The 22,242-nt window shown below is 52.2% G+C and overlaps 1 protein-coding gene and 1 non-coding gene across 2 annotated transcripts; both read left to right on the top strand.

Moving 5' to 3' along the window:
- Positions 1-778: 778 nt before the first annotated feature.
- CTDSP2 (CTD small phosphatase 2) lies at positions 779-22,242 on the top strand. Its single transcript, NM_001244547.1, is given in 8 exon segments — positions 779-1,343; positions 15,323-15,471; positions 17,700-17,738; positions 18,147-18,248; positions 18,901-18,957; positions 21,161-21,253; positions 21,397-21,582; positions 21,790-22,242. Coding segments are annotated over 8 exon segments (816 nt in total). The 5' UTR covers positions 779-1,279; the 3' UTR covers positions 21,916-22,242.
- Positions 20,780-20,863, top strand: MIR26A (microRNA mir-26a). The gene has a single exon (NR_049165.1). It is a non-coding gene; the product is annotated as a microRNA mir-26a (primary transcript).

Here is a 22,242-nt window from a genome sequence, read left to right as displayed (position 1 = left end):
AGCCAGTGGATGGTGCCTGGGGCCCAAAAGCAAGGAGGGAAGGCAGCAAGAGTCCACAGAGCTGACGCTCTACCCTCAGAGACCTCTATCCATCTTAACACCTGGGCCTGTGGGGAAGGGGGAGGGGGAGGAGGAGGGAAGCCCTGAATGGAAATGAGTGGCTTTGAGCAAAGTCTGGCTTCTCATGTTTTATTTGAAGTATGGGGGTCACACCATCCCAAGGTCAGCTCCAGCTCTGATACTCAGGAGTCCTGAGTCCGCCTACACGCACACACACAGATCCCTTTCAGGGTTCGATGGTTGTACTCTTATTGTGAAACAGTGGGTCCAAGATTCGAGGGCCAAGCAGGAAGTAAGACAACTCCCCAAATCCTCTTTCAGCCTAGCCGGATTTGGGTTAGGCTTCACGGCTTGTGCTGGTTACCCGAAACGCGGAACCATTCCACCTTACCCAAATACAGCTACAGAGAAAGGAACACCCCAACACTGAGTAGGAAAACGTGAGCTTTGGAGTGTCCTTTTAAGTAGTTGGGGAGGGGGTGTGGCCGAGGGGCCTGGGCGGCCGCAGCCAGGCAAGGGGGGAGTGGCCAGGGGGCGTGGCCGTAGCGACTGGAATGTTGTTGGGTCCTCGGACCGCATAGTAAGGAGGGGCCACGCCCCTTTTCTCGGAGAGGGCCAATCGTAACGCCGGAGCTGTTTCAAGTCTCCCCCCGCCAGCCTGCCCGCCCGCCACCCCACCCCCCTCGGGGATTCGCTTTTTCCGTAACAAAATAGCAAAGCTCCGGATGTTCCGCAGCTCCGGCGGCTCGCAGGTGGAGGGCCCTGGAGCCTAGGACCGTGCTCCTGAGTAGGAGGCTGTAGAAAGTCCGGGTCCAGAACCCGGAGGCGCGCGGGGGTGGGCGCTGCTGCCGCGGGTTGTTTATCTGGAGTACGGAGGGGAGGGGGGAGCCTGGAAACCGCCCCGTGTCCCATTTCCTCCTCTTGTTTTCGCTCCGGATTCTCCATGTTGGACCCAAACTGAGGAGCCCGGAGCTGCCGCCGGGGGATCGGGGCCGGGGGCACCCGGGGGAGCCGCTGCCGGGGCCGCCCGCTCTCGGTACAGGCCGCCTCCCTTCCCGGCCCAGGGAGGGAACAAGAGCAGGCATGTGAACAGCAGTGGGAGTCGGAGTCTCGGGAGCCGGAGCCGGAGCGGGCCCCCGCCCAGGCCCCCCAGCCCAGCACAAGCCTGTGCGCCCGCGCGTCCTCCCGCCCAGCCAGCCCGGGCCCGTGGGATTGTTAGATGGAACACGGCTCCATCATCACCCAGGCGCGGAGGGAAGACGCCCTGGTGCTCACCAAGCAAGGTAAGGGCAGCAACTTCCCAAAACTTTGCGTCGCCCCCAGGCGGGAAGGGGGCTAGCACAGCCCCGAACCCGAGTCGCGGCCCCTGTCTTCTCTGGGCTCAGAGTGGGCGATTCCGACCAGACCCACTACTTCATCCGCCCCGGGTCTGGGTGAGCACTCAGACCCCTGTGAGGGTTGCGCGGGCCCGGGCTCCCAGCGGCGGAGGGGGAGGGGCGTCATCCGCGCAGCTGTCACCCTGTCCTGCACTCCCTCCCCCGCCCCGGGCCGAAAGACCAAGGGGTAAGCGCCTGAAGCGCGTGTCCACCCGCGGCGGTCCTCTCCAGAGTTGGGGGGTGGGGTCGTCACTTTCCCACACCACAGCGCGCGACTGCCCCAGGACCGTGGGGAGGGGAGGGGGGCAGAGGGGTCCCGGGCGGTCCTGAGCTGGAATGGAACCGAGACTAGAGTCCAGCGCTTCCCAGGCCCCACCTCCCCTCCTCCTCCCCCCCACCCCCGCCCAGCCCGAGGTCGCTTCGGCGGCGGGCGGTGACGCCGTCCGGCGGGACTTGGGACCAAGTTCACCGCCCGGAGGCGGGGGCGGCCGCGGTGGGGGAGGGGCCGAGCCCTGGCGGACCCAACCTGGCCGGCCGGCGGACCTGCACTGGGCCCAGGACCTGGGCGCGCCGGGCTCTCGCTGGGCTGCCTCCTGCTGTTTCCTTTAAGCCAACAAGCGCGACCCCGAGGCCCGGCCGGAGCCCCTCCTTGCCCCGGTACGCTTCCCCGGGGCCGCCACTGCACACACAGAGCCGCGTTTGTTTAGCCCGAGAACGGTGTCCCTGGTTACATAATTCGCCGGATGGCATCAGACCCGGCGTGTTTCTGAATCGCGCTGCGAAAAAGTGCGAGTTCTCCGTGGGCAGCGGCTCGCGGCCCCCGCCTTCCTGCGGGTCAGGTGGAGACACGAGGGGGATCGTAGGCTCTTTTTGGGGTGGGCTTGGGATCGGGATCGGGATGAGGTCGAGGCCTATGGGGGAGGGGGGCAGCAGGGAAAAGGTTGGGGTCCGAGGATGGGCTCTCTGAGTTTGGTCTCGGCCGAGGCCCCGAAACTCCCCCTCCCCCACGTTCCTCTTCGAGCCTTGAGGAATGTGTCTAAAATAGCAGGCAGAATTTCCGCGGAGAGTAAGGACTAGCGTCGTTTTGGTTTTTTTTTTTATTGGAGAACTTCCCGGACTGGGCCACCTGGCCTAAGGCTGGGGAGATCGCGCACTTGGGACAAAATTGGGAGTGTTCCAGCCCTTCCCTCGACCCCCTACTACAGGAGAAAAAGGGCCAGCACAGCAGTTGAACATATTGAGGCCTAGAGCCACGGTGTAGCCCCACATCCCCCTACTTAGCAACATTAGTCAGCAGATCACTTATTTCTGGGGTTTGTTGTCCCAAGAAGCTCCCCTAACTTGTGTAGGGGCAAAGAAACCAGGCTGGTGGTTTCAGCCATTCCTTAATTCCCGTGGTGGAAGGGGCTGCAGTGTGTGTGCTTCTTGCATCACTGGCCCTACTTTTAATAAGCCTTGCCTACCCAGAACCCAACCCCCGCCCCCAAGCCCCTGATTCCCTTCTCTCCTGGCTGCATACTAACCAGGCTGCAACTTCGCCCATCTGCTGGCTGCTCAGCCGTGTTGAGGACTGACGAGGGGAGGCTTTCTGTGTTTATAACTTCACTCCTGATTCTTCCCGCTCTCTTCTTAACCTCATCCCAGGCAAGTGCTAGCCAGAAATGAAGAAATGTGGATGTGGAAAGATTCCAGAGGGGGCAGTGTTGATGAGAGGGGGAAGGAATAGCCCTGAGCTTCCCCACTCTGGTCCTCTCCTCCTCTAGGGGCTCAGGAGGTACCTTCCCCTGCCCTCTCAAGGACCACACCAGGAGTGAGGGAGAGTTGGACTGCTGCAGGGACAGCTTACAAATCAGAGCTGAAAGTTTCATCTACCAGGGCAAGTGGCAGGGAACAGAATAGATGACAACAGAAGGCAAGCAGCTGACTTCCTGACAGTGTTGGTTGGATTTTCTTGGAGTTAATGTTTTTTTGGTTTTTTGTGTGGTTTTGTCCTTCAAACTTAATCTTCGAGGAATCGAAATTCTCAAACCTTCACTGGTGGGTCTCTCTCTCCCCATGTAATTTGACTACATTCCAGAGAAGACATTCTTTCTGGGCTGCTTGGGCACCCAGCAAGCCAACTTTCTGAGTCCCTCATCACTTACACACAAATCCTGCATTTTAAAAAAAAAGTGGAGGTGGGGAGCAGATGTTTTATTTACTCCTTTAGGAGTTCCATGCCCTTCCCTCTTCTCCACAGTGTCCCATCTCCAGGCTCTGCCTCCCTTTGGAGAAAGGGGAAGGAGGATTGAGGCTGTTGATTAATCCGTAAATTTCTGGAAAAATACAAATTGCTCCTAGCTTGGGTAGTCTTTTTAGTGAAGTTGTTTGCCATTGCAGGTTTGTTTGTTTGTTTTCCCCCCCTTTCTGTTCTCCGAGCTTTAAGCTTGGCTGGGTGTGTTGATGATTCAAAAGTAATTACAGTATGGGAAGTAGAACAAAGTTGCTGAAAGCATTGATGATAAAAGGACCAAAATTGGATCATCTTCCCAGACAGATGGATGAAATGGCTTCCTCGTACAGCAAAGACAGGGTTGTATGTAATATCCAAAGTAAAAAAGAAAAGTTAATATCAGCTTGGCCAGAAAATGGCCATTTATTGCAGCCCCCTATGAGGGTGTTACCCCATTGCTGGGAGATTGTGCCTTGGCTTTGAGGTTAGATGGGGAGAAGCCAAGGAAGCAAACCCACACTAACCTCCCATTGTAAAACAAGAGGTTGAAGGCATTCTTTTCCAGAGCCTGAGTGACCCACAGCCCCTTTAGGGGAGTTGGGACCTTTTTTACTTTGTTTTGTGAGACCTCACACCCCTTCCTTTCAGGGAGTGGATGATGCTGCCTTTGGTTGTCTCTTCATACACGGAACTGAACAACAGATTCTGGTCACTGACCATCCCTGAGGATTAGGATGGTGGCAGGTTTTTCTAGCTCTTACTTTCTCCCCATCAGGGAGAAATGTTGCCTTATCCTCTCATGTAAAAGCTCAGACACCTTTCACTTGAAAAGTTGTAGCTAAACCCTTAACTTGAAAAGCTTAGACCAAGACTCAGTGTCTCTGGGGCCTCCTTCATTCCTTAGCTTGCTCTGTGTGCGTCCAGGGGTTGTGTTCATAGCTGGCTTCTCCAGCCCCACTGGTTCTTCTTCCCTCCTTGCCCAGTCTCAGCCTTGGCCCCTGTGTGGCTGCTGAGGCTTGCTGCTGTGTCTCCTTTGGGATTGTTCCCCCATCTTGGAGTGAGGAAGGCTTAAGCCTGGTGGTGACTTAAGCTTGTGTTTGCTCTCTCCTAAAGGAACCTAGGGAGCCCTGCTAACTCAGCAATAAGATTTGAAAATGCCCACCACCCCGGGGCTAGGAGTTTGCAGTTCTGCTGCTGAGTTTGACTTGCAGAGCTTATAATGGAGCAGGACTCAGAAATTGCTTTGAAAAAACCCCTCTAGAGACAGCAGAGGTGGTGGTGTCCGTGACTCCTATCTCTCCCCCTTCTCAACTATAGGGGGTCTTAAAGAAACTGAGTGGAGGAGAGGTCCCTTTCGTCCTCTTGGTGGGACCTCCCAAATCCCTTATGATCACAGACTTTGTTAAAATGGTAAATACAATAGAAGGCGCATTTCTAGCCAAGGTGAGTTGATGCTTTCAGCCTGTCTATGTAGAGTTAATACTTGTGTTTGTGGCTAAGCATGGGAAAGAAAGACAACATGTATTTATAGACAAATACATATCCTTTCCTCTTCTCAACTCTCTTCCTCCTAGCATTTGGGTAAGTTGGGTTATTGTCTTTTATCCATCTTGGGAAAGTTCATCTCTAGGGATGGTAGTGGGGAGGCAGAGACTGCAGTTAAAGAGTTCATAAGAATTGCTCCCGGAGCAAAATTGGTTGCTTCAGGCCTGGATGCGCATCCCTGCTTACCCCCTTTTCACAGTGAGACTTAACAAATCACTTTTTGTATTCTGAATGACTTAATCTTTAAAATAGGGGTATTGGTCTCTACACTTCCATAATGCTCGGTACTCAGTAGATAATTGATCATTTCTTTTTTAGATAGCTAGACCACCACTCTGGCTCTCCTCCATTCTCCACGGACACAGTACAAACAGCACACAGTCATGTGGGTTTTATTGTTAAAGACAGGTGGCCAGGGGTCAGAGGGCACACTGATGTGGGGGCTTAGGCCTTCTGGAAGGATCAAACTCTGAGGCTTACAAACGGCCTTGCTGCACAGACCCCTTCTTTGTGCCCCTGTGACATGGCATGGGATTTTATCTGCACTAGTGTGAGAGTAGCATGTGCCTTGAGGCTTTTGCCATTCTGCCTGGTGCCTGAGCATCTGGGATGGGAGATGGCCAGGGAACCACACACCTTCTGTGAAGAGTCTCTGAAGTCTAAACCTTTTGCGCAGTTGCTCTGCCTCGCACAAGTGGATATAATGAAGACTTGAGACAACTGTGCGCTGCATTCTCTTACCCTCTGCATTTGCTTTGAGAATTAAGGGGGCCCAGGGAGATTCGTATTACTTTTAGGGAATTCTAGTTACAAGGGGAGAAAAAGAAACTGGATTTTTGAAGAGGAAAGATATCCTTAAGCTATATCTTTGCTGCCGTGGTTTTGGGGTACAACCTGAGAAAGCACAAAAGCAGCATTAAACTGCTGTTCTCCCTGTGTCAGGCTGGCCAGCTCAGGAAGCACAGAATTAACTCACTTTTCTTGGGGACGTGGAATTGGGTGTGGCCCTGTCATGATTCCCTCACTCCTCTGAAATGGAAGAATAGTTTTCAGCTGGGATGCAGATGAGTGTTTTAGCATGCAAATCTTATGAAGGAATTCAAAAATCCAAGCGGAGAAGGTGACTTAGAACTGGAAGCCTCTGTGGACCAGAGGCCAACTAGAACAGAGTTTCTTTGTCTGGCAAAGTGCCTGGTGCTTCAGGTCTGAGTGTGCCTGTACCAGGTCTGTTATTGGGTACCCTGAGCACATGGCCTCCTGGGCAGGAGGTACAAGTATGTTCTGTTTTATTTGTCAGCTATTCTAGGGGTTAGCCTTGAACCTGATCTCTCAGTGGACCTGCTGACATTTTCCTTCCCTTTCCAGGTGCTCCTAGTCCTCCCCTCCTACCCACCCTTCACCCCAAATCAGACTTTGCTCTTATTTACTCTTTTTATTCAATACCTTCTTTTTGTCTCTTGACATATGAATTCTGCATTCTGTAGGATTTGCTCTTTCCCACCAGCACAGTTCTCAGGGGACAAATGTGGCCCTAACCCCAGTGAGAGCCCAGCAGATTCATGGGAAAGCTAAAAGCACATACCACAGGCGTGCGGAAGCGCCTTCCCAGGACTGTGGATCCTGGCTCTTCTATCTCCATAGCAGAACAGGGCTAGGGCCCCTCCATCCCGGGAGTAGGGATCTGCAGGAAGAGACAGCGGGCTTCGGTCTTTTGACTCTGAGAGTAGAGCAAGTGCCCCTAGGAAGGAGAATCAGACTCTGGGGCACAAGTTCCCTGAGACCTGCAGAGACACTGAACCAGTGAGATGTGGTAGGGAAAAAGGGCCAGGGGGACTCTGGCTGAAATCACCCTCCAGTCCTGGAAGGGTTAGTCAAGGACCACTGGCAGCCTTTAGACATCAGCTCTCAGCCAGGGACATGCATCAGAATCTCCTGTGACACTTACTAAAAATACAGGCCCCACCTGGGTCCGACTGAATCAGAGCATGAGCAGGTGGGCCGGGTATACGTGTGTTCCAAATGCTCCCTGTGATTCTGACAGGTGTCCCTGGAGAAGAGCCAGATGAGCACAGCAGTGGCCCCAACTGCCTGTTTAGCCCTGAGCAGAAAGAGTCCCTGGAGGGATCCAGTTTTGCTGTTTGTTGAAGATCTTATGGCCCCTAAAGGGGAGTCCAAAAGTTTTCTGAGTGTCAGTGGACAGAGTAATGATCCCCTCTTACCAGTAATGATCACAGATGATATTTATAGAGCACTTACCTGGGGCAGGTACTATCCTAGCATTTTATATCTAGTATCTCACTTAAGCCTCCCAGTGACCTTGAGAGATGGCAATGATCCCTACTTGTCAGGTAAGGTAAACCTCCACTGAGAAACCCCAAGCACCTTGTCCATGGGAACATGGCTGGTTCCTGTCAGCCAGGGCTGGCTCAGAGTCAAGCCTAAACCTGACCTGCACTGCCTCGCATTTGCATTGTGCATTCCATCTGTTCAAGCTTCAGATGACTGGAAACCAGCTTGTAAGGGATCATGCAGTGTAGACCTTTCCTGACTGGCCTGCAAGGAAATTGAATGCAGAGTGGTATAGCGCCTTAGGTAAGATCACCAGGCTATTTGAGAGGCTGAAGCAGGTGGGGCAAGAGCCAGATTTCCTGACGTCCAGCTCAGTACTCTCTCGGTGGACACACCTATACTGGTGGGCTGGTCCCTGGTGCAGCCTGGGATGTGGGAGGAGCAGGTGAGTAACCCTGAAGGTGGAACAGACTCCTTGGCAGACTCCCAGCCCTTCTGCAGAGGCCAGCTATGAGAGGAAGGAAGGAAGGAACTGGTTGGCTAACCTCAATGAATATGTGTATGTGTGTGTGTGACTGACGGATTGCTTTTGGTGGAGTCCCGGGAAAGGCCATTTCCCAGGGTTGGCCCTACTCCTACCTCTGTGTGACCTCTCGAATGGGAAGAAATCTCTGTGGTCTCTTTCACTGTGAACTTTTTGAGGTTGAGATTGAGATAAGGGTATGGAAGTGCTTTGTACCAGATGACCAGCAGCCAAGACTTACTGAGCATTTTACTAGGGCCAGGACACATCCTGAGTGCCCTGTAATTCTCCAGCTGTATGAAATGGGAAGTGTTAGTCTTCCCATTTTAGAGATGGAGAAAGTGAGGTCCAGGGCCACATAGCTTGTACCTGGCAGAGCCAGGATTTAAGCCCAAGTCCATGGCGCCTGTGTAACCACTGTGTTGTTCACTGGTCAGAGGAGAGACGGTTGAGGGCCCCTTGCTTTGTCCTGGGCCTTTGTTCCTCTTTTTCTGTCTCACGCTCATGAAGATGTCATCTAAAGCAGACTCCATAGCTGGAGGGGAAGGAGGCAGTAGGTTCTTCAAGTTCTTCACCAAATCCAAGCATTCTAGAAATCATACAAAGAGCCAAGATAGGGGCTGAAACAGCCACTAAGAGGGTGCTTGTGTCCTGTTGGCAAGTTTCTTTTAGCCTCCCAGCTTCCCATAAGAGCTTGCTCAGCACCTCCTTAGGGGGAGAGGAGGCTTGAGGTAGGTAAGTGTGGCTCCCGGCCTCCCACAATGACATCTCTGCTGAAGCGGGCACTGCATACAATAAAAGTGGGGTAGGGTCCAGCCCTTTGGGTTTTCCTGGATGGCATCTCAGTTCCATCCCTGCTGCTGCTGTGGGTCATCACATCACTTCCTGACATCCACCAAGAGCACTCTGCCAAGGGGCTGGGGGCTGAGCCTGCTGCTGACACTTCTGTTAGGAAATCGCTCTGGTCCAGGACCTGTTGCTTCTTCTGGAAACTCTTACCACAACCCCAGTATATTTTAAGGTATGTTAGAGCTGCCCAGGAGGGTGTTTAGCCAGTAACTTTTAAAGGCTGATTCTGAAATTGACGAGTATCTTGATCCTGTTTCCAGAAGTCTCCTGCTCCCAAAACTGAGTCCTTATGTTGAGAAAGGAGCAGGGAAAAGGCAGGCAAGGTAGCAGGTGAACTGGGTCCCCCTACTCTCACCCCACAGTTGGCATCACAGACCCAGGACTGAGAGAAGTCCTCCTTAGAGAGGGAGAGGCAGGGAGCCCTCCCGCCTGGGGAAGGGGAATTCATGGAAAAGGCTGCTTAGGTAGGACAGCCTGGTTGCTGGCTTCGGGGAGGGCACTGGTGTAGATAGAACATGCTGGTATGAGCCAAACAGCATGGCTTAAACTACTTTTTTTTCCCTTTTCCATTTTTTTTGAAGGGGGGGGCTGCCCCCACAGCATGTGGAAGTGCCCTGAGCCAGGGATCGAACCTGTCCCACAACGGTGACCCCAGACAGAGCAGTGACAATGCCAGATCCTTAACATACTGAGCCACTGGGGAGCTCCTAAAACTACTATTTAAAAGTCTCTGTCATCAGCTTCACAGCTGCTCTTTGGAACTTTGGGAACTGGTGCTGAGCTAGGTGAGGCCCTCCTGCCTTGTCACCTGAAGAGAGCAGTGTCAGCAGGTGAGCACTGTGGAAACTGGTACACCCTCCCTATTGTTTCCAGTCTTTTCTGTGTGGGAGATGTCTAGGCATCTCTTACCTTCTTGTTCCCCTGCCAGCTCACCTGATGGTCTAAGAACCCTTCCGTCCACCTGGCACTCGAGGGCCAGTCTTTAGCCAAGGCACGGATGCCCCTTACCGAGGACCTGGGAAGACTCCTCTCCATGGGGAGCCCCACTCAGATGCATCTTGGCTGCAAGGCCCAGGCAGCCGGCCAAGAAAGGCCGGAAATGCTCCAAATACTCTCCTTCCTCCAATAGCTAAGGGGAGGGAGGCCCCTCCGAGAGGCCATTTTATAGTGATAGCCAGGCTAAATCCTTTGCTGTGGGGGGATAAGAGATGGTGGAGAAGCAAGTACTTTTGAGGGATGAACCAAGAAAGCATCCTTCTACATGAATGGGCTTGTTAAAATCCGACAGCCCAAGAGTTTGCCTTCTGCAAAATCCCAGGTGGATGTGTAAGGAGTTTCTTTGCTGGGACACGAAGCTATGTTGTTGGCAATGGTGATATCTGAACCTGACCTTCAGAAGATGGTTAAAAATAGTGTTGCCCTGGCAGAGCCAGTCTTCACCTGCACATGCGCGTGCGTGTGTGTGTACACACACTTGCACGTATGTACACAAGCTTCTTAAGAGGCAGAGGTAAACAGGCAAATAGTGTCCCCACCTGGTGCTTCTTGAGGGCAGTGGTGGTGGACATAGGGGAGAGGGCATTGTGTGTCGAAGGGAACAGCCTCCCCTGCTTTCCTGTTATTTGAAGATACCAGCCAGGGAGACTGTAACTAGAAAACAACTTTTGTAGTGAGTTTGGGAGAAAGTGTAGGGGTAGTTTTGACTTTTCAAAGTCTGCTCATGATTGGAGTTCCTCTGGCACCTTTCTCTTCTCTTCTTGAGTTTCAGCCACGTGCTAGGGGTGAGAGAGCTCCTGATCTCCTGTTCCTTCCCTCCTGGAATGGGGTCCACAGTGTTGCCAAGGAGTGGTCACCTCCCCTTAGATAGCTTACTATAACAAATGCGGCATTTAGTGTTAGTCCACACAGCGCATTGCTGTGCTTAGTAAGTTTCGTTTTCCTCTCAGTCAGGAGAGGGGTCTTGCTGTTAGCCCAGTTAATGGATGAGGAAACTTGGGCTCAAAGAGGCTGTGTGGCTAAGTCAGTAACTGGCAGAGCCTGGACCCCAGCCCAGATGATCCTGGGAGTGGGGGAGGGGTGATGCCTCTCGTGTCCCCCCTTCTCTTCACACCCTGCCCCAGTGAGAAGCCTCTCAGCAGTGAGCTGGAGGGGTTGCCTGGCTTCCCTGTTCTCAGCCACCTATGCACTTTCACAGACCCTGTTAGGTCTGTGCTCATCCTCTTTGACAATCAGCCCCAAACCAGATGTTTGGAGCAAGGAGAGGAGTGCACATTAGCAATTAGGAAGGAGAGAAGGGCTGGGTGTTCACAAAGTGCAGGAGGATTAAAGAGGAAGAAGAGGAGTTCCCGTCATGGTGCAGTGGTTAATGAATCCGACTAGGAACCATGAGGTTGCGGGTTCGGTCCCTGCCCTTGCTCAGTGGGTTAACGACCCGGCGTTGCCGTGAGCTGTGGTGTAGGTCGCAGACGCGGCTCGGATCCTGCGTTGCTGTGGCTCTGGTGTAGGCTGGTGGCTGCAGCTCCGATTCAACCCCTAGCCTGGGAACCTCCATATGCCGTGAAAGTGGCCCAAGAAAATAGCAAAAAGACAAAAAAATAAATAAATAAATAAAAATAAAGAGGAAGAAGAGCAGCTGGTTATGGGGCTACATGACACCCACTGGAGTCCTGCCCTCCCTCGTTGGATAACTGTGCAATGCAGTTCTCACTGCCCTGTAAATCTTGCACCAGGAGAGCAGAGCCAGTGTCCCTTCCAGCCTGCACCTGGCTGTCAGGGACACAACGCTGAGTGCTGGCTGAAAAGAATCCTTTGAAAGACACTCTGACACGAGTCTCTGATCCCACTCTGCTATGTGTTTCCCCTCACCCTTAAACCTGCTCAACAGTGGATCTTGGACCAAAGCTCCTGGCTTTACCTCCTCCTCCCGCCTCATTGTTCTTTTGATCTCCTAGAGGTATCTGCTGGTCAGAGCAGGTGCAGGGCCGGGGAGGGGGTGCTGAAGTGGGCCCTGGAGTGTAGTCCCAGAGCCTTGTATTATTTTACCCCTTGCACCTTTCATGGACTGCCCAAGAGGACAGCAAAGAAGGGAGGCTGGACCCCAAACCGATGCTTTACAGCGCAGCCTAGGGAGGGTTAGAGCAAACACTTAAGAGATACCAAGAGTACCCCACCACCTCCCAGTTGTTGGAGGAGTAAACGCACATGATCCCACCCAAGTTGTTGGGGACCCTGTAGAGGAGTTGTTAAGAGCCCTGGCTCTGAATACAAATCCTGGCTCTGCTGTCTTACTTCCTCTGTAACCTTGAGCAGGTTCCTTAACCTCTCTGTGCCTCAGTTTCCCTTCTGTAAAATGGGGGATGGGATTAGTGCCTACGAATGGGTTTGTAGTGAGGATTAAATGAAACGATGATGTCAAGTGTTCTAACACAGGCCTGGCCTATCATCAGTGCTCAGTAAACATGCCAGTGGCCTAGAAATACCAATTGGTTTGTCTCAGGTGCTCAGCCCCTTAGAGCCCACCTCATAAGTGTGCCTTTTCTGTTTCTCACTCCTCTGGGCAGTTGCAAACCAGTGAAGGGTTCCACAGGTTCTGGCTCTGTAGAAGTGACAAAGGTCCTGGAGGGCCCTGGAGTTATTCATTCAGCCAAAGCTACTGAGCACCTACTACTCAGCAGGCTGGAGGCCGATGAACATACCCAGCTGAGGCCATTGCAGGCCCTGCCAGGAGGCAGCCATGTTGGGGGCAGGCCAAGGAGGCTCTGATATGTTTTCAGTGGCAGTGCTTGTAAAGGTAAGGAGGACAGACAGCCTGGAGAAGGGCTGAGGGCAGTAGGGCCTCATTAGGGGAGGAGATGGTGAGGGATGTTTGGGGTATTGACCTTGCTGTTGTGGTTCTGGGGTACCTTCCCCAGGCGCTGCAGCTCTGCTCTGCTCTGCTCAGAGCGCCTGCCCCTGAGGTCAAGGCATTTGTGATCTCTGAGGGCCAGGGGCTGCCTGGTCACATTGTCTTCTTGAGAAGACCCTCATCCCCTGCAGAGTCCAAACCCAGCTTGAGCAGCCCCCACCCCCTCCCCACCAAGCTCCCTGTCTGAGACCAAAGCGCTTCTGCCTGTTGGGCCTCCCGCAGTGGGCTCCAGCGAGTCCTCTCCGTGGCCCCAGCCAGCTGCCCCTTTCACCCCCCTGCCTCTCAGGATTACTCAGCCTTCACAGCGTCTGTCACTAAGATGCAGAGTGCGTTCATGATGGCCTCTCTTCAGGAAAAGCTTGGGCTGTATGGCCTTTTAAGAAAGGCTCAGTCCCCGGGGTTAAGCCTCTGATTGTGGTTCTGCGTGAAGAAACCATAAACCAAAGGAAAAGCGATGGTTCAGCTTTGGTCTTGGAGCTTTGTGTCAGCGTCTCCTTGAGTCCCTAGGCTTGGAATTGAATGTGGGCCATACAGGCAGGTGGAGAAGCTGTCCTTTCCCGCCAGTTTCTGCATAGATTATTCAGGGAAGAAAAAAATCCAAGGACCCTCTCATCTTTCTGTTTTTAAGTGCTGGGCTCTGCTCTTGTCTGTCTTCTGGACTCAGGGGCCTTGGGCAAGTTCTCCAATGAAACTTCTTCCTTCAGGGCAAAATCCCCAGTCTCTGGAAATCTTGTTTCCTCCACCAGGGCCTGAAACTTGAGAATGATATCCAGGTTTTTAGGCTAATTGTTGGGGAAGTATGAACATTTTCTAAAAGGTTTCTAATGGTCTCTCCTCCCTGAGACGAAGGATCTGCGTGGAGGCGGGGGGGAGGGGGGGGGTGCTGGTCTTGACCTGCCAGGGGGCCCTCAACCTTTCTCTTGAGCCAGAGCTTAGTCCGTTGTCCTGGGGCGGTGCTGACTGCCACTTGACTGGCGGTCAGCAGCCATTTCCTTACCCTTGGTTCTGGGGAACAGAGTTTGGTTTTTCTCTCCTTTCCAGGGGCTCAGGCAGCCTAGTAACTGGGTGTTAAATGGCTCTCCCATCACCTCTTCTGCAGAAGCCACCTCTGTGCAGGTGCAGTGTGTGCTCTAAGGACTGTGCCGAGGGAGTTTGGCCTTGCTTTGGGGGGTGGGGGTACCACATTGCCACTTCTTTACTTTCTCAAACCCAGTAACAGTTCTCCTCAGGGCCACGTTCTGTTGTCTTCACCACCACCCCACCCCCAAAGATAGGCGTTTCCTGCGCTTATTTTCCTGCAGAGTAGAGTGGGGTAGATTTCATCCTAAGGCCAGTCTCCCACCCTGGTGCCAGGAGAGGAGACCTGTGGCTGAGGACCATTCTGGTAGCAGTTGTGTGGCGCCACCTCCTGGCCACAGTACCCATCCTGGCTTCCTACTCTTGCTCATCAACAGTTGCCAGTTCACCTAAAATAAAAGCTTGAAAAAGATATTCCAAAGTCCATTTCTGATTGATCCTGTAATGCCCATAGATCTTTTTTTTTTTTTTGTCTTTTTGTCTTTCCAGGGCCACACTCGCAGCATGTGGAGGTTCCTAGGTTAGGGGTCTAATTGGAGCTGTAGCCGCTGGCCTACGCCACAGCCACAGCAATGCCAGATTCAAGCCGCATCTGCAAACTACAACACAACTCACAGCAACCCACTGAGCAAGGCCAGGGATCAAACCCACAACCTTGTGGTTCCTAATCGGATTTGTTTCCGCTGTGCCACCACAGAAACTCTGCCCATGGCTTTTTGTATCATCTTGGCCTTTCTGGAGCTGCTTTTCCAAGTCTCCTATTAAAATGGCTTTGTATTTCCAAAACCCAAATTGTCAAGGTGGGACTTAGCAGCTGTAGCCTGGAAGCAGGGGCGTCAACTCAGAACCCAACACTGGAGGTGTGTGTCCCAAGAGTAATATGCCTTTGGTTTTTGAGGGAAAAGAGTGTTAAGGTGAGTGGCTGGAGTGGGGAGGACAAACGGGTGTGAACGAAGCATGTAGCTTCTTCTTGGGGCTGAAGCTCTTCCATTTCCTAGTCTGTTTTAGTCTGGGCTCAGTGGTACCACTGATCCAGAATTGAAGAAAGCCGACTCCAGAACAAGACTGCAGCTCCACAAACTTGAAAGGGTCTAGCCTGCTCCCTTCTCTAGAATGGATAGTGTTCTGGGAACTAGTGGTAGGGAGGATTTTTGTTTTTGTGAACTAATTGGAGGATTCCCTCAGTGTGCTACCAGAGTGGATTCTATACCTGGCCTGTCGTTCAGTGCCCCTCTCCCACCATGGAATAAAGAGCATATTTTCTGCAGCATATTTCCCAAACCAGGGACTGGGGATTCCTGCTGTTTCTTCTTTATAGAGAAAATGTTGGAATAAACAAGTACGTTTCACCGTTGACTGTATTTAGTTGTTCGCCAAGCATGTGCCATGTGCCCTGATAGAGCGTACAGACTAGTGGGGATATGGCACATGGGTACCTGTAGACAGATACCCTGTAGCTAATGCCTGTGTCATTCCCTCCACTCTAGGCCTGGTCTCCAAGTCCTCTCCTAAGAAGCCTCGTGGACGTAATATCTTCAAGGCCCTTTTCTGCTGTTTCGGAGCCCAGCATGTTGGCCAGTCCAGCTCCTCCACTGAGCTCTCCGCGTATAAGGAGGAAGCCAACACCATTGCTAAGGTAGCTGGATTCAGGCTGGTGTCATGCAAGGATGGGACTGCTAATGGGCAAGTGGGGGTCCCTACGACCATAGCAGTTGGGCAAGTCAGCCTTGGCTTGAGTCAGAAGATCTCTGGCCCAGAGGAGGCCCTTTTCTGTCCTTCCCATGGTCCATCTTCTTCCTATTGATTCCCATTTGTGTTGTTGGCCATCCAGATGTCCCTGTGGTTTCTGAGGGCCTCTTCCGTCCAGATCCTTCCAGGTTCTGGGAACTGTGCAGGTGCTTTGCACATGTTGTCTCATGTGACCCTCAGCAGTCCTGCAAGGAGAGTCACAGGATTCCTACTCACAGACATGGAAACTGAGACCCAGAAGGTTAATGAAGAGTTAATGGTTAATAAATGGTAGTACAGGAGTTTGAACTCAGATCTCTATGGCTGTAAGTCCTATGATTGTTGTGGGGTGGGGTTTTGATTTGTTTAGTTTTGTTTAGACTCTGCAAAAAATCCTTCTAAGTTACTTGGCTTTTAAGGAACCAAAGAAGTGAAATTCTATCACACTTTTTTTTTTCTCTTTTTTCTTTTTTGGCCACCCTGTGGCACACAGAGTTCCCAGGCCAGGGATCAGATCTGAGCTGCAGTTACGGCCTTTGCCACAACTGTGGCAATGCCAGGCCCTTGACCCACTGTGCCGGGCTGGGGATCGAACCTGCATCCCAGCGTTCCCAAGATGCCACCAATCCCATCATGCCACAGCAGCAACTCCAGAATTCTCTCACACTCTTGATACTCCTTCCAGCACTGTACCTATGAGAGACATCTGGAAATGTGTGCATGTCTTTGATTCTCACAATGACCAAAAAAATGCTCTGGCGTTTCAAAGGTGGAGACAGAAATCATTCTTTCCCCAATGCAACTGGTGGTACTCTCTAAAATACCAAGGGTTAGCTATCCTTCCTCTCTTTTAAAGCCAAGCTAAAGACATGCACATCAGTGAAAATCACTTCATTATCCAAAAGGAGGAAATGGTTAAATGAGGTATAACATGGCAGTGTTATCATTCCTCTGCGTATAAGGAGGAAGCCAACACCATTGCTAAGGTAGCTGGATTCAGGCTAGTGTCATGCAAGGATGGAACCGCTATGGGCAAGTGGGGGTCCCTACAACCACAGCAGTTGGGCAAGTCAGCCTTGGCTTGAGTCAGAAGATCTCTGGCCCAGAGGAGGCCAGAGACGGGGGAAAGATTGTCTTTTTAGGGCCACACCCATGGCATATTAAAGTTCCCAGGCTAGGGGTTGAATCGGAGTTGTAGCTGCTGGCCTACGCCACAGAGACACCAGAACCAAGCCATGTCTGTGACCTATACCACAGCTCATAGCAACGCCAGATCCTTAACCCACTGAGTATAGCAGGGATTGAACCCCCATCCTCATGGATACTAGTCAGATTCTTAACCTGCAGAGCCACAACAGGAACTCCTGAACTAAGAGCTCACAATGATGTAAAAAAGTATTGACTTACAACATTAAGTCAAAAAGCAAAATAAAAAATTATGTATCTTGGAGGGTGGAGAAGACTGCTAAAACAAGCTTGAAGGAAAGGCCCTAAAATGCCAACGTTATGTTCTTCTGAGTGCTAGGATATTAATTTTTCTTCAGGATTTTCATTAAGATCACTTATGTTTTATAACAGTAACATTTTTATTATTAGCAAAAGGTGGGAAACGCCTTTCTGATCTGTCTGCACTCCACCTCCCCTCGCGTTTCAGGGCCCATAATGTGAGTTCATGTTGGCTTACTTAGGTTTTGTAGGGGCTCAGCACCCACCCCATCCAATGTATCCTCCCAAGGAGGATGTAGAAAACACATTTAAAGAGAAGCCTGGTTTCTAGGACTAAACAAGAGGCTAAACACAGGGAGGAGTTCCAATTTGGTTCTGCCTCTGACTCTGCATCCCGCATCAGTTCCTGTTCCTCAGGGGAGCTGAGAAGCTGTGGCAGCTGAGAGCCAGGATGCTGCCTTCTCCCTCCTTCATAAGGCCTAGTGTGGAAAGGAGGCTTTGGTCTTTTCCCTTTCCTGCCTAGCTCTTAAGGAATGCCACTTTTGTCATATCAGGGCATTCCAGGATGCTGGGGTTTGGGGGAGAGAGTATCCGCCCACCATCCCCCGCCCCGCCCCCGCTTGAGTGGGCTTTAGACAGCTAGGAAAGGCTTTGCTGGGTTGGTGCTAACTGCCTCCTTTTCTCCCGCAGTCGGATCTGCTCCAGTGTCTCCAGTACCAGTTTTATCAGGTATGTGAATCTGACAGGATATGTGCTCAGAAGCCCCAAGACCCAGTGATCCCTCCTAATAACTGTATGCCACAATACCTTCATTCCTCTGTCTGACTGGCTGCCCTGGGAAGGTACTTGTCCCAGATACTTGTTGATGGCCCAGAACATGCAAGGCATTGTTGAAGGGACGGCTAGCTGGCCTCCATCCCTAATATCCGGATCACTTCATGGTCCCAGTGGGAGGCTGAAGCGAGGAGCCAACTCTGTCTCTTCTTTCTCTACCTACTTGGCCTTCAAGTGTGCCTCTCTTGGGTTAAGGGGGGGGGGTGCCTTCCATCTCCTTGATGCGCCCAGCTCTTCCCAGAGTTCTGCTAAGAGAATTAGGCTTCCTTGGTGGCAGATTTAGCAGTCTGGCTCTGCTTTTAGATCCCAGGGACCTGCCTGCTCCCAGAGGTGACAGAGGAAGATCAAGGAAGAATCTGTGTGGTCATTGACTTGGATGAAACTCTTGTGCATAGCTCCTTTAAGGTAACTTGACATCTGGAGCCCTCCTACACCCATCTTGAGCTGTCTTGGGCACCTGACAGGCATGGTGGGCATGGGCAGGTGCATGAAGCGGTCTAAAATTGATGATGGAAAAGAGATCAGAAGGGGCAGGGCCAGCCTCTGGCATTTGGCCACACTGACATCACAGATATCTGGAGAGCCCACCAGAGCACTCCCCAGTCACTGCCAAAAGGCTTCAGCCGCACACCACTCCCCAGTCACTGCCAAAAGGCTTCAGCCGCACACCACACCCCACACAAGCCCCCCACCCCGCCCTGTCATGCAGCACAGGAGCCACCAGGGCTCTGTAGAGGGCCCCACAAGAGGGGTTGAGTTAGCCTGGTGCCATGCCCCTGTCCATTTTATCAGAATGTTGTTAACTAAGAAAACCCAGAAACTCTCTCAGTTCAGGTATTATTTGGGGGTGGTAGTAAGTAGGGAGAACTAGAAGGAGTGTCACACCCTAGGGTGGGGTTAGAACCATTTAGTGGGGTGGCACAAGCTTTCTGGAACCTCTGAGATCTGTCGCTCCTCACCCCTCCCAGGGGATGGGGCAGTAGCCATGGCAGGGACTGGGGTGTGGCCAGGCTTGTCCCTTTCTACGAGCTGACTCATTAACTCCTCTGCCTTCCAGCCGATCAACAACGCTGACTTCATAGTGCCTGTAGAGATCGAGGGGACCACTCACCAGGTGAGCTGCCTGCCAGGCCACGCCCAGCCCAGAGGCCCTGGGCTCATCTGCCCCATGGGGCTTGCATCCCATTAGTTGATCCTTCCCTGTAACTTCAGCATCTCCATTTTAATCTGTACCTTTCACACTTGAGGCTTTTTCATCTTAAAAAATTCAACCCCTCATCCCCCTCTAGCTGTTACCTTTTTTCTCTCTGCAGCCAAGCTGTTTAAAATTAAATGTTATTTAATAATATAATAGCTATTGTTTCTCTCCCCCACCTCCACTGAATGTGGCCAGCATTGTTGTATGATATATTACATTTTCTCTAATCCTGAGGAATTGGTGTTTCTACCTGTTCCAGGCAAGGAAGCGAGTACTAGCTTTTCTCTCCTCCCCTGCCCACCTCTTCCATCTAGCTGGTGAATTTCTTCCTCCCAGCTCAGGCATCTCCTCCTCTATAAAGCTTTCTCTAATTGCCCTCCCCTTGGAGTCCCAACACTGGATTCTGCCACAATAACTGCTCCATATGCATCTCTCAAAGAGCACTTGAGGAGTTTCCGTCGTGGCCCCATGGAAACGAATCTGACTAGTATCCATGAGGACGCAGGTTCGATCCCTGGCCTCACTCAGTAGGTTGACATGAGCTGAGGTGTGGGTCGAAGATGTGGCTCGGATCCAGTTTTGCTGTGGCTACAATGTAGGCTGCAGCTATAGCTCCGATTCAGCCCCTACCCTGGGAAACTGTGCTGCAGGTGCAACCTTAAAAAAAAAAAAAAAAAAAGAGCACTTGAATCTAAGATTGGGCTCTGGCTTCATATAACCTGCTCAGGTTAAGGATCCTGTGGTGTTGATCATGAAGAATCATTTACTCCAATGCTTGCCCAGAGGCCTGCAAACTGGCCGGAGAGTCAGGGGCCATCAGGAACAATGTCCTGGTAATCCTGATGCTTGTTTGCATGTCCTGGTCAAACAGAAGAGTTACTGGTAGGGAAGTGGGGTTTGAGGCTTCTGTGGGTGGTCAGCACTATCCCAGCAGAGGTGCCCTGCCAGGCCCAGTGCCGGCCTCTGCACAGCAGCCCTTTATGCTCTGGTTGAGGGTATACAGATGTACAGAACCCACAGGGAAAAGACAAAGGCACGACTTCAAACAGGCAAATTTCACAGTATGTTTCGGTGAAACCTGGTTAACAAGGAGAGGTGTGAATAACGGAAAAGGGATGAGATTAAAATGAGCGATGGGGGGAGTGTCTGTCTGCAGAAGGTGGGTTTTCTGCAAAGAATGATGAGAGGATGCCAAGTTGATGAATAGCCAGGAAGAGGGAAGGGCTTCTTGAAGGTTGTGGTTCCTACTGCAGAGCTGGGAGGGGTCTAGTGAATAGATGGCCAATCCAGGCCCCCTCCAGGAGGAGGGTCATGGCAGCATGTGCTCTTTGAGCAGGGAGTAACCTGGATAAAAAGAAGGAATGGTTCTGGTAGCACCTGTGCAGACTGGATGAGAGGGGAACACCTGGTTGGAGACAGGGACGGAGTAGACAGCAGACCCACAAGGGACAGGCAGCCAGTGAACTTTCTAGGTCTTAATGTGCAAGGTTATGAAAGGTGGACGTAAGTGATGGGGTGGCTGGCAGGAGCAAGCACAAAATGGGTGGGGATCACTAGAGCAAGATGCTGCAGGGTGTCTGCAGCATCTTGGCGGTCATTGAGGGGAAAATGTCACTTTCCCCTGGTGCCTTTCAGAGCTCTGTGAGGACATGAGGTTTCAGGAAGTATCTGCGACCTTGCCTGATGGGGACTTGGACTGACTGTCCTGCCAGAGCCAAGGACAGGAAACACCCACAGAGGCTGTGGCTGGATTCAAGTAATCCAGGATAGGCTGTTTCCATCTGTGAGGCCTATTCTTGATTACTTGTTTCTGGAGGCAGCTAAATGGTTCACCGCCGGAAACAGAGATGGCTCCTGAGACATAGGTGTTTTGTGTTTCTTCCTGAGCTGGGTCAAGGTTGGGGCCACTGAGCCAGCAAAAGCCTGGTGAGGAGGTGATCCTAGTGCCCTAGTCTGTGGGGCAGAAGCCTTCCACCCAGGTGGTCCCAGAGGCTGGGGCGTGAGAGTCTGCACAGAGTAAGGTCTGAACCTGCTTGCTGTGTAAGTGCTTCGGTAAGTGAGTGATGCTGTGATGATTCACCATAGGGATGCCTCCAACAAGCTCTCTGCCTTTCCTCAGGTGTATGTGCTCAAGAGGCCTTATGTGGATGAGTTCCTGAGACGAATGGGGGAACTCTTTGAATGTGTTCTCTTCACTGCCAGCCTGGCCAAGGTACCTGGGGGCAGGAGGGGAGTAAAGAACTGGGAGCAGGCGTGGCAGCTACAGGAGTGGTCCAGCAGCTCCTTGCTGGTCCACAGGATGCCAAAGGGAAACCAGAACTGCATCCAAACAAAAAGCATCTTCTCTTCTCGCAGTATGCCGACCCTGTGACAGATCTGCTGGACAGGTGTGGGGTATTCCGGGCCCGCCTGTTCCGTGAGTCCTGCGTGTTTCACCAGGGCTGCTATGTCAAGGACCTCAGCCGCCTGGGAAGGGACCTGAGGAAAACCCTCATTCTGGACAACTCGCCTGCTTCTTATATCTTCCACCCAGAGAATGCAGTGAGTGGCCCAGATAGGCCCACAGTGCAGGGATGGATCGGGAGTCCCTGCCTTGGGAGGGAGGAGGAGAGGGTGGTGGGAGCACGGGCTTGACCAGAGGAGCGTACCATCCCCGGGTGGACGCAGCCAGCCTCCACGGGCTCTGGGGCAGGGGAGGGGAGAACTGGAAAAGGTGGGGAAGACTTACACGACCTTTTCCTGCCCCAGGTGCCTGTGCAGTCTTGGTTTGATGACATGGCGGACACTGAGCTGCTGAACCTGATCCCAATCTTTGAGGAGCTGAGCGGAGCAGAGGATGTCTACACCAGCCTTGGGCAGCTGCGGGCCCCTTAGCTTTTTCCCTGCTGCCAAGCAACGGCCATCCCAGTAGGGGACTTTCCTACACTGTGCCTTTATGATCAGCCTGACAGAGTAGAAGCTGGAGCATCTCACCAGATGAGGCCTGGAAATAGAAGTGATTGGAAAGAGCTTTAGGACAGGTTAGATGCCAAGTGGGCAAGTACCAGACCAGCGATACCCAGAGCTGCCTGCTCCCTGAGACGGGTTCCCGAGGTTTGTGTGTGCGTGTGTCTATGTGTGTGTGTCTTGCCTTGACCTGTGGTCCTGGGATATAAGTGTTTCAGGTTCGGGGAGAAGCTGAATGATCAAAACTCTTCCCAA

This window comes from Sus scrofa, chromosome 5, assembly GCF_054392235.1.
Source record: "Sus scrofa isolate SSC_HxYL_T2T_F1_AM1 chromosome 5, Sscrofa_HxYL_maternal_Yorkshire_Landrace_v2.0, whole genome shotgun sequence".
NCBI lineage: Eukaryota > Metazoa > Chordata > Mammalia > Artiodactyla > Suidae > Sus > Sus scrofa.
Note: the sequence above shows the minus strand (reverse complement) of the source record. Positions and strands in the feature narration are given on the sequence as shown.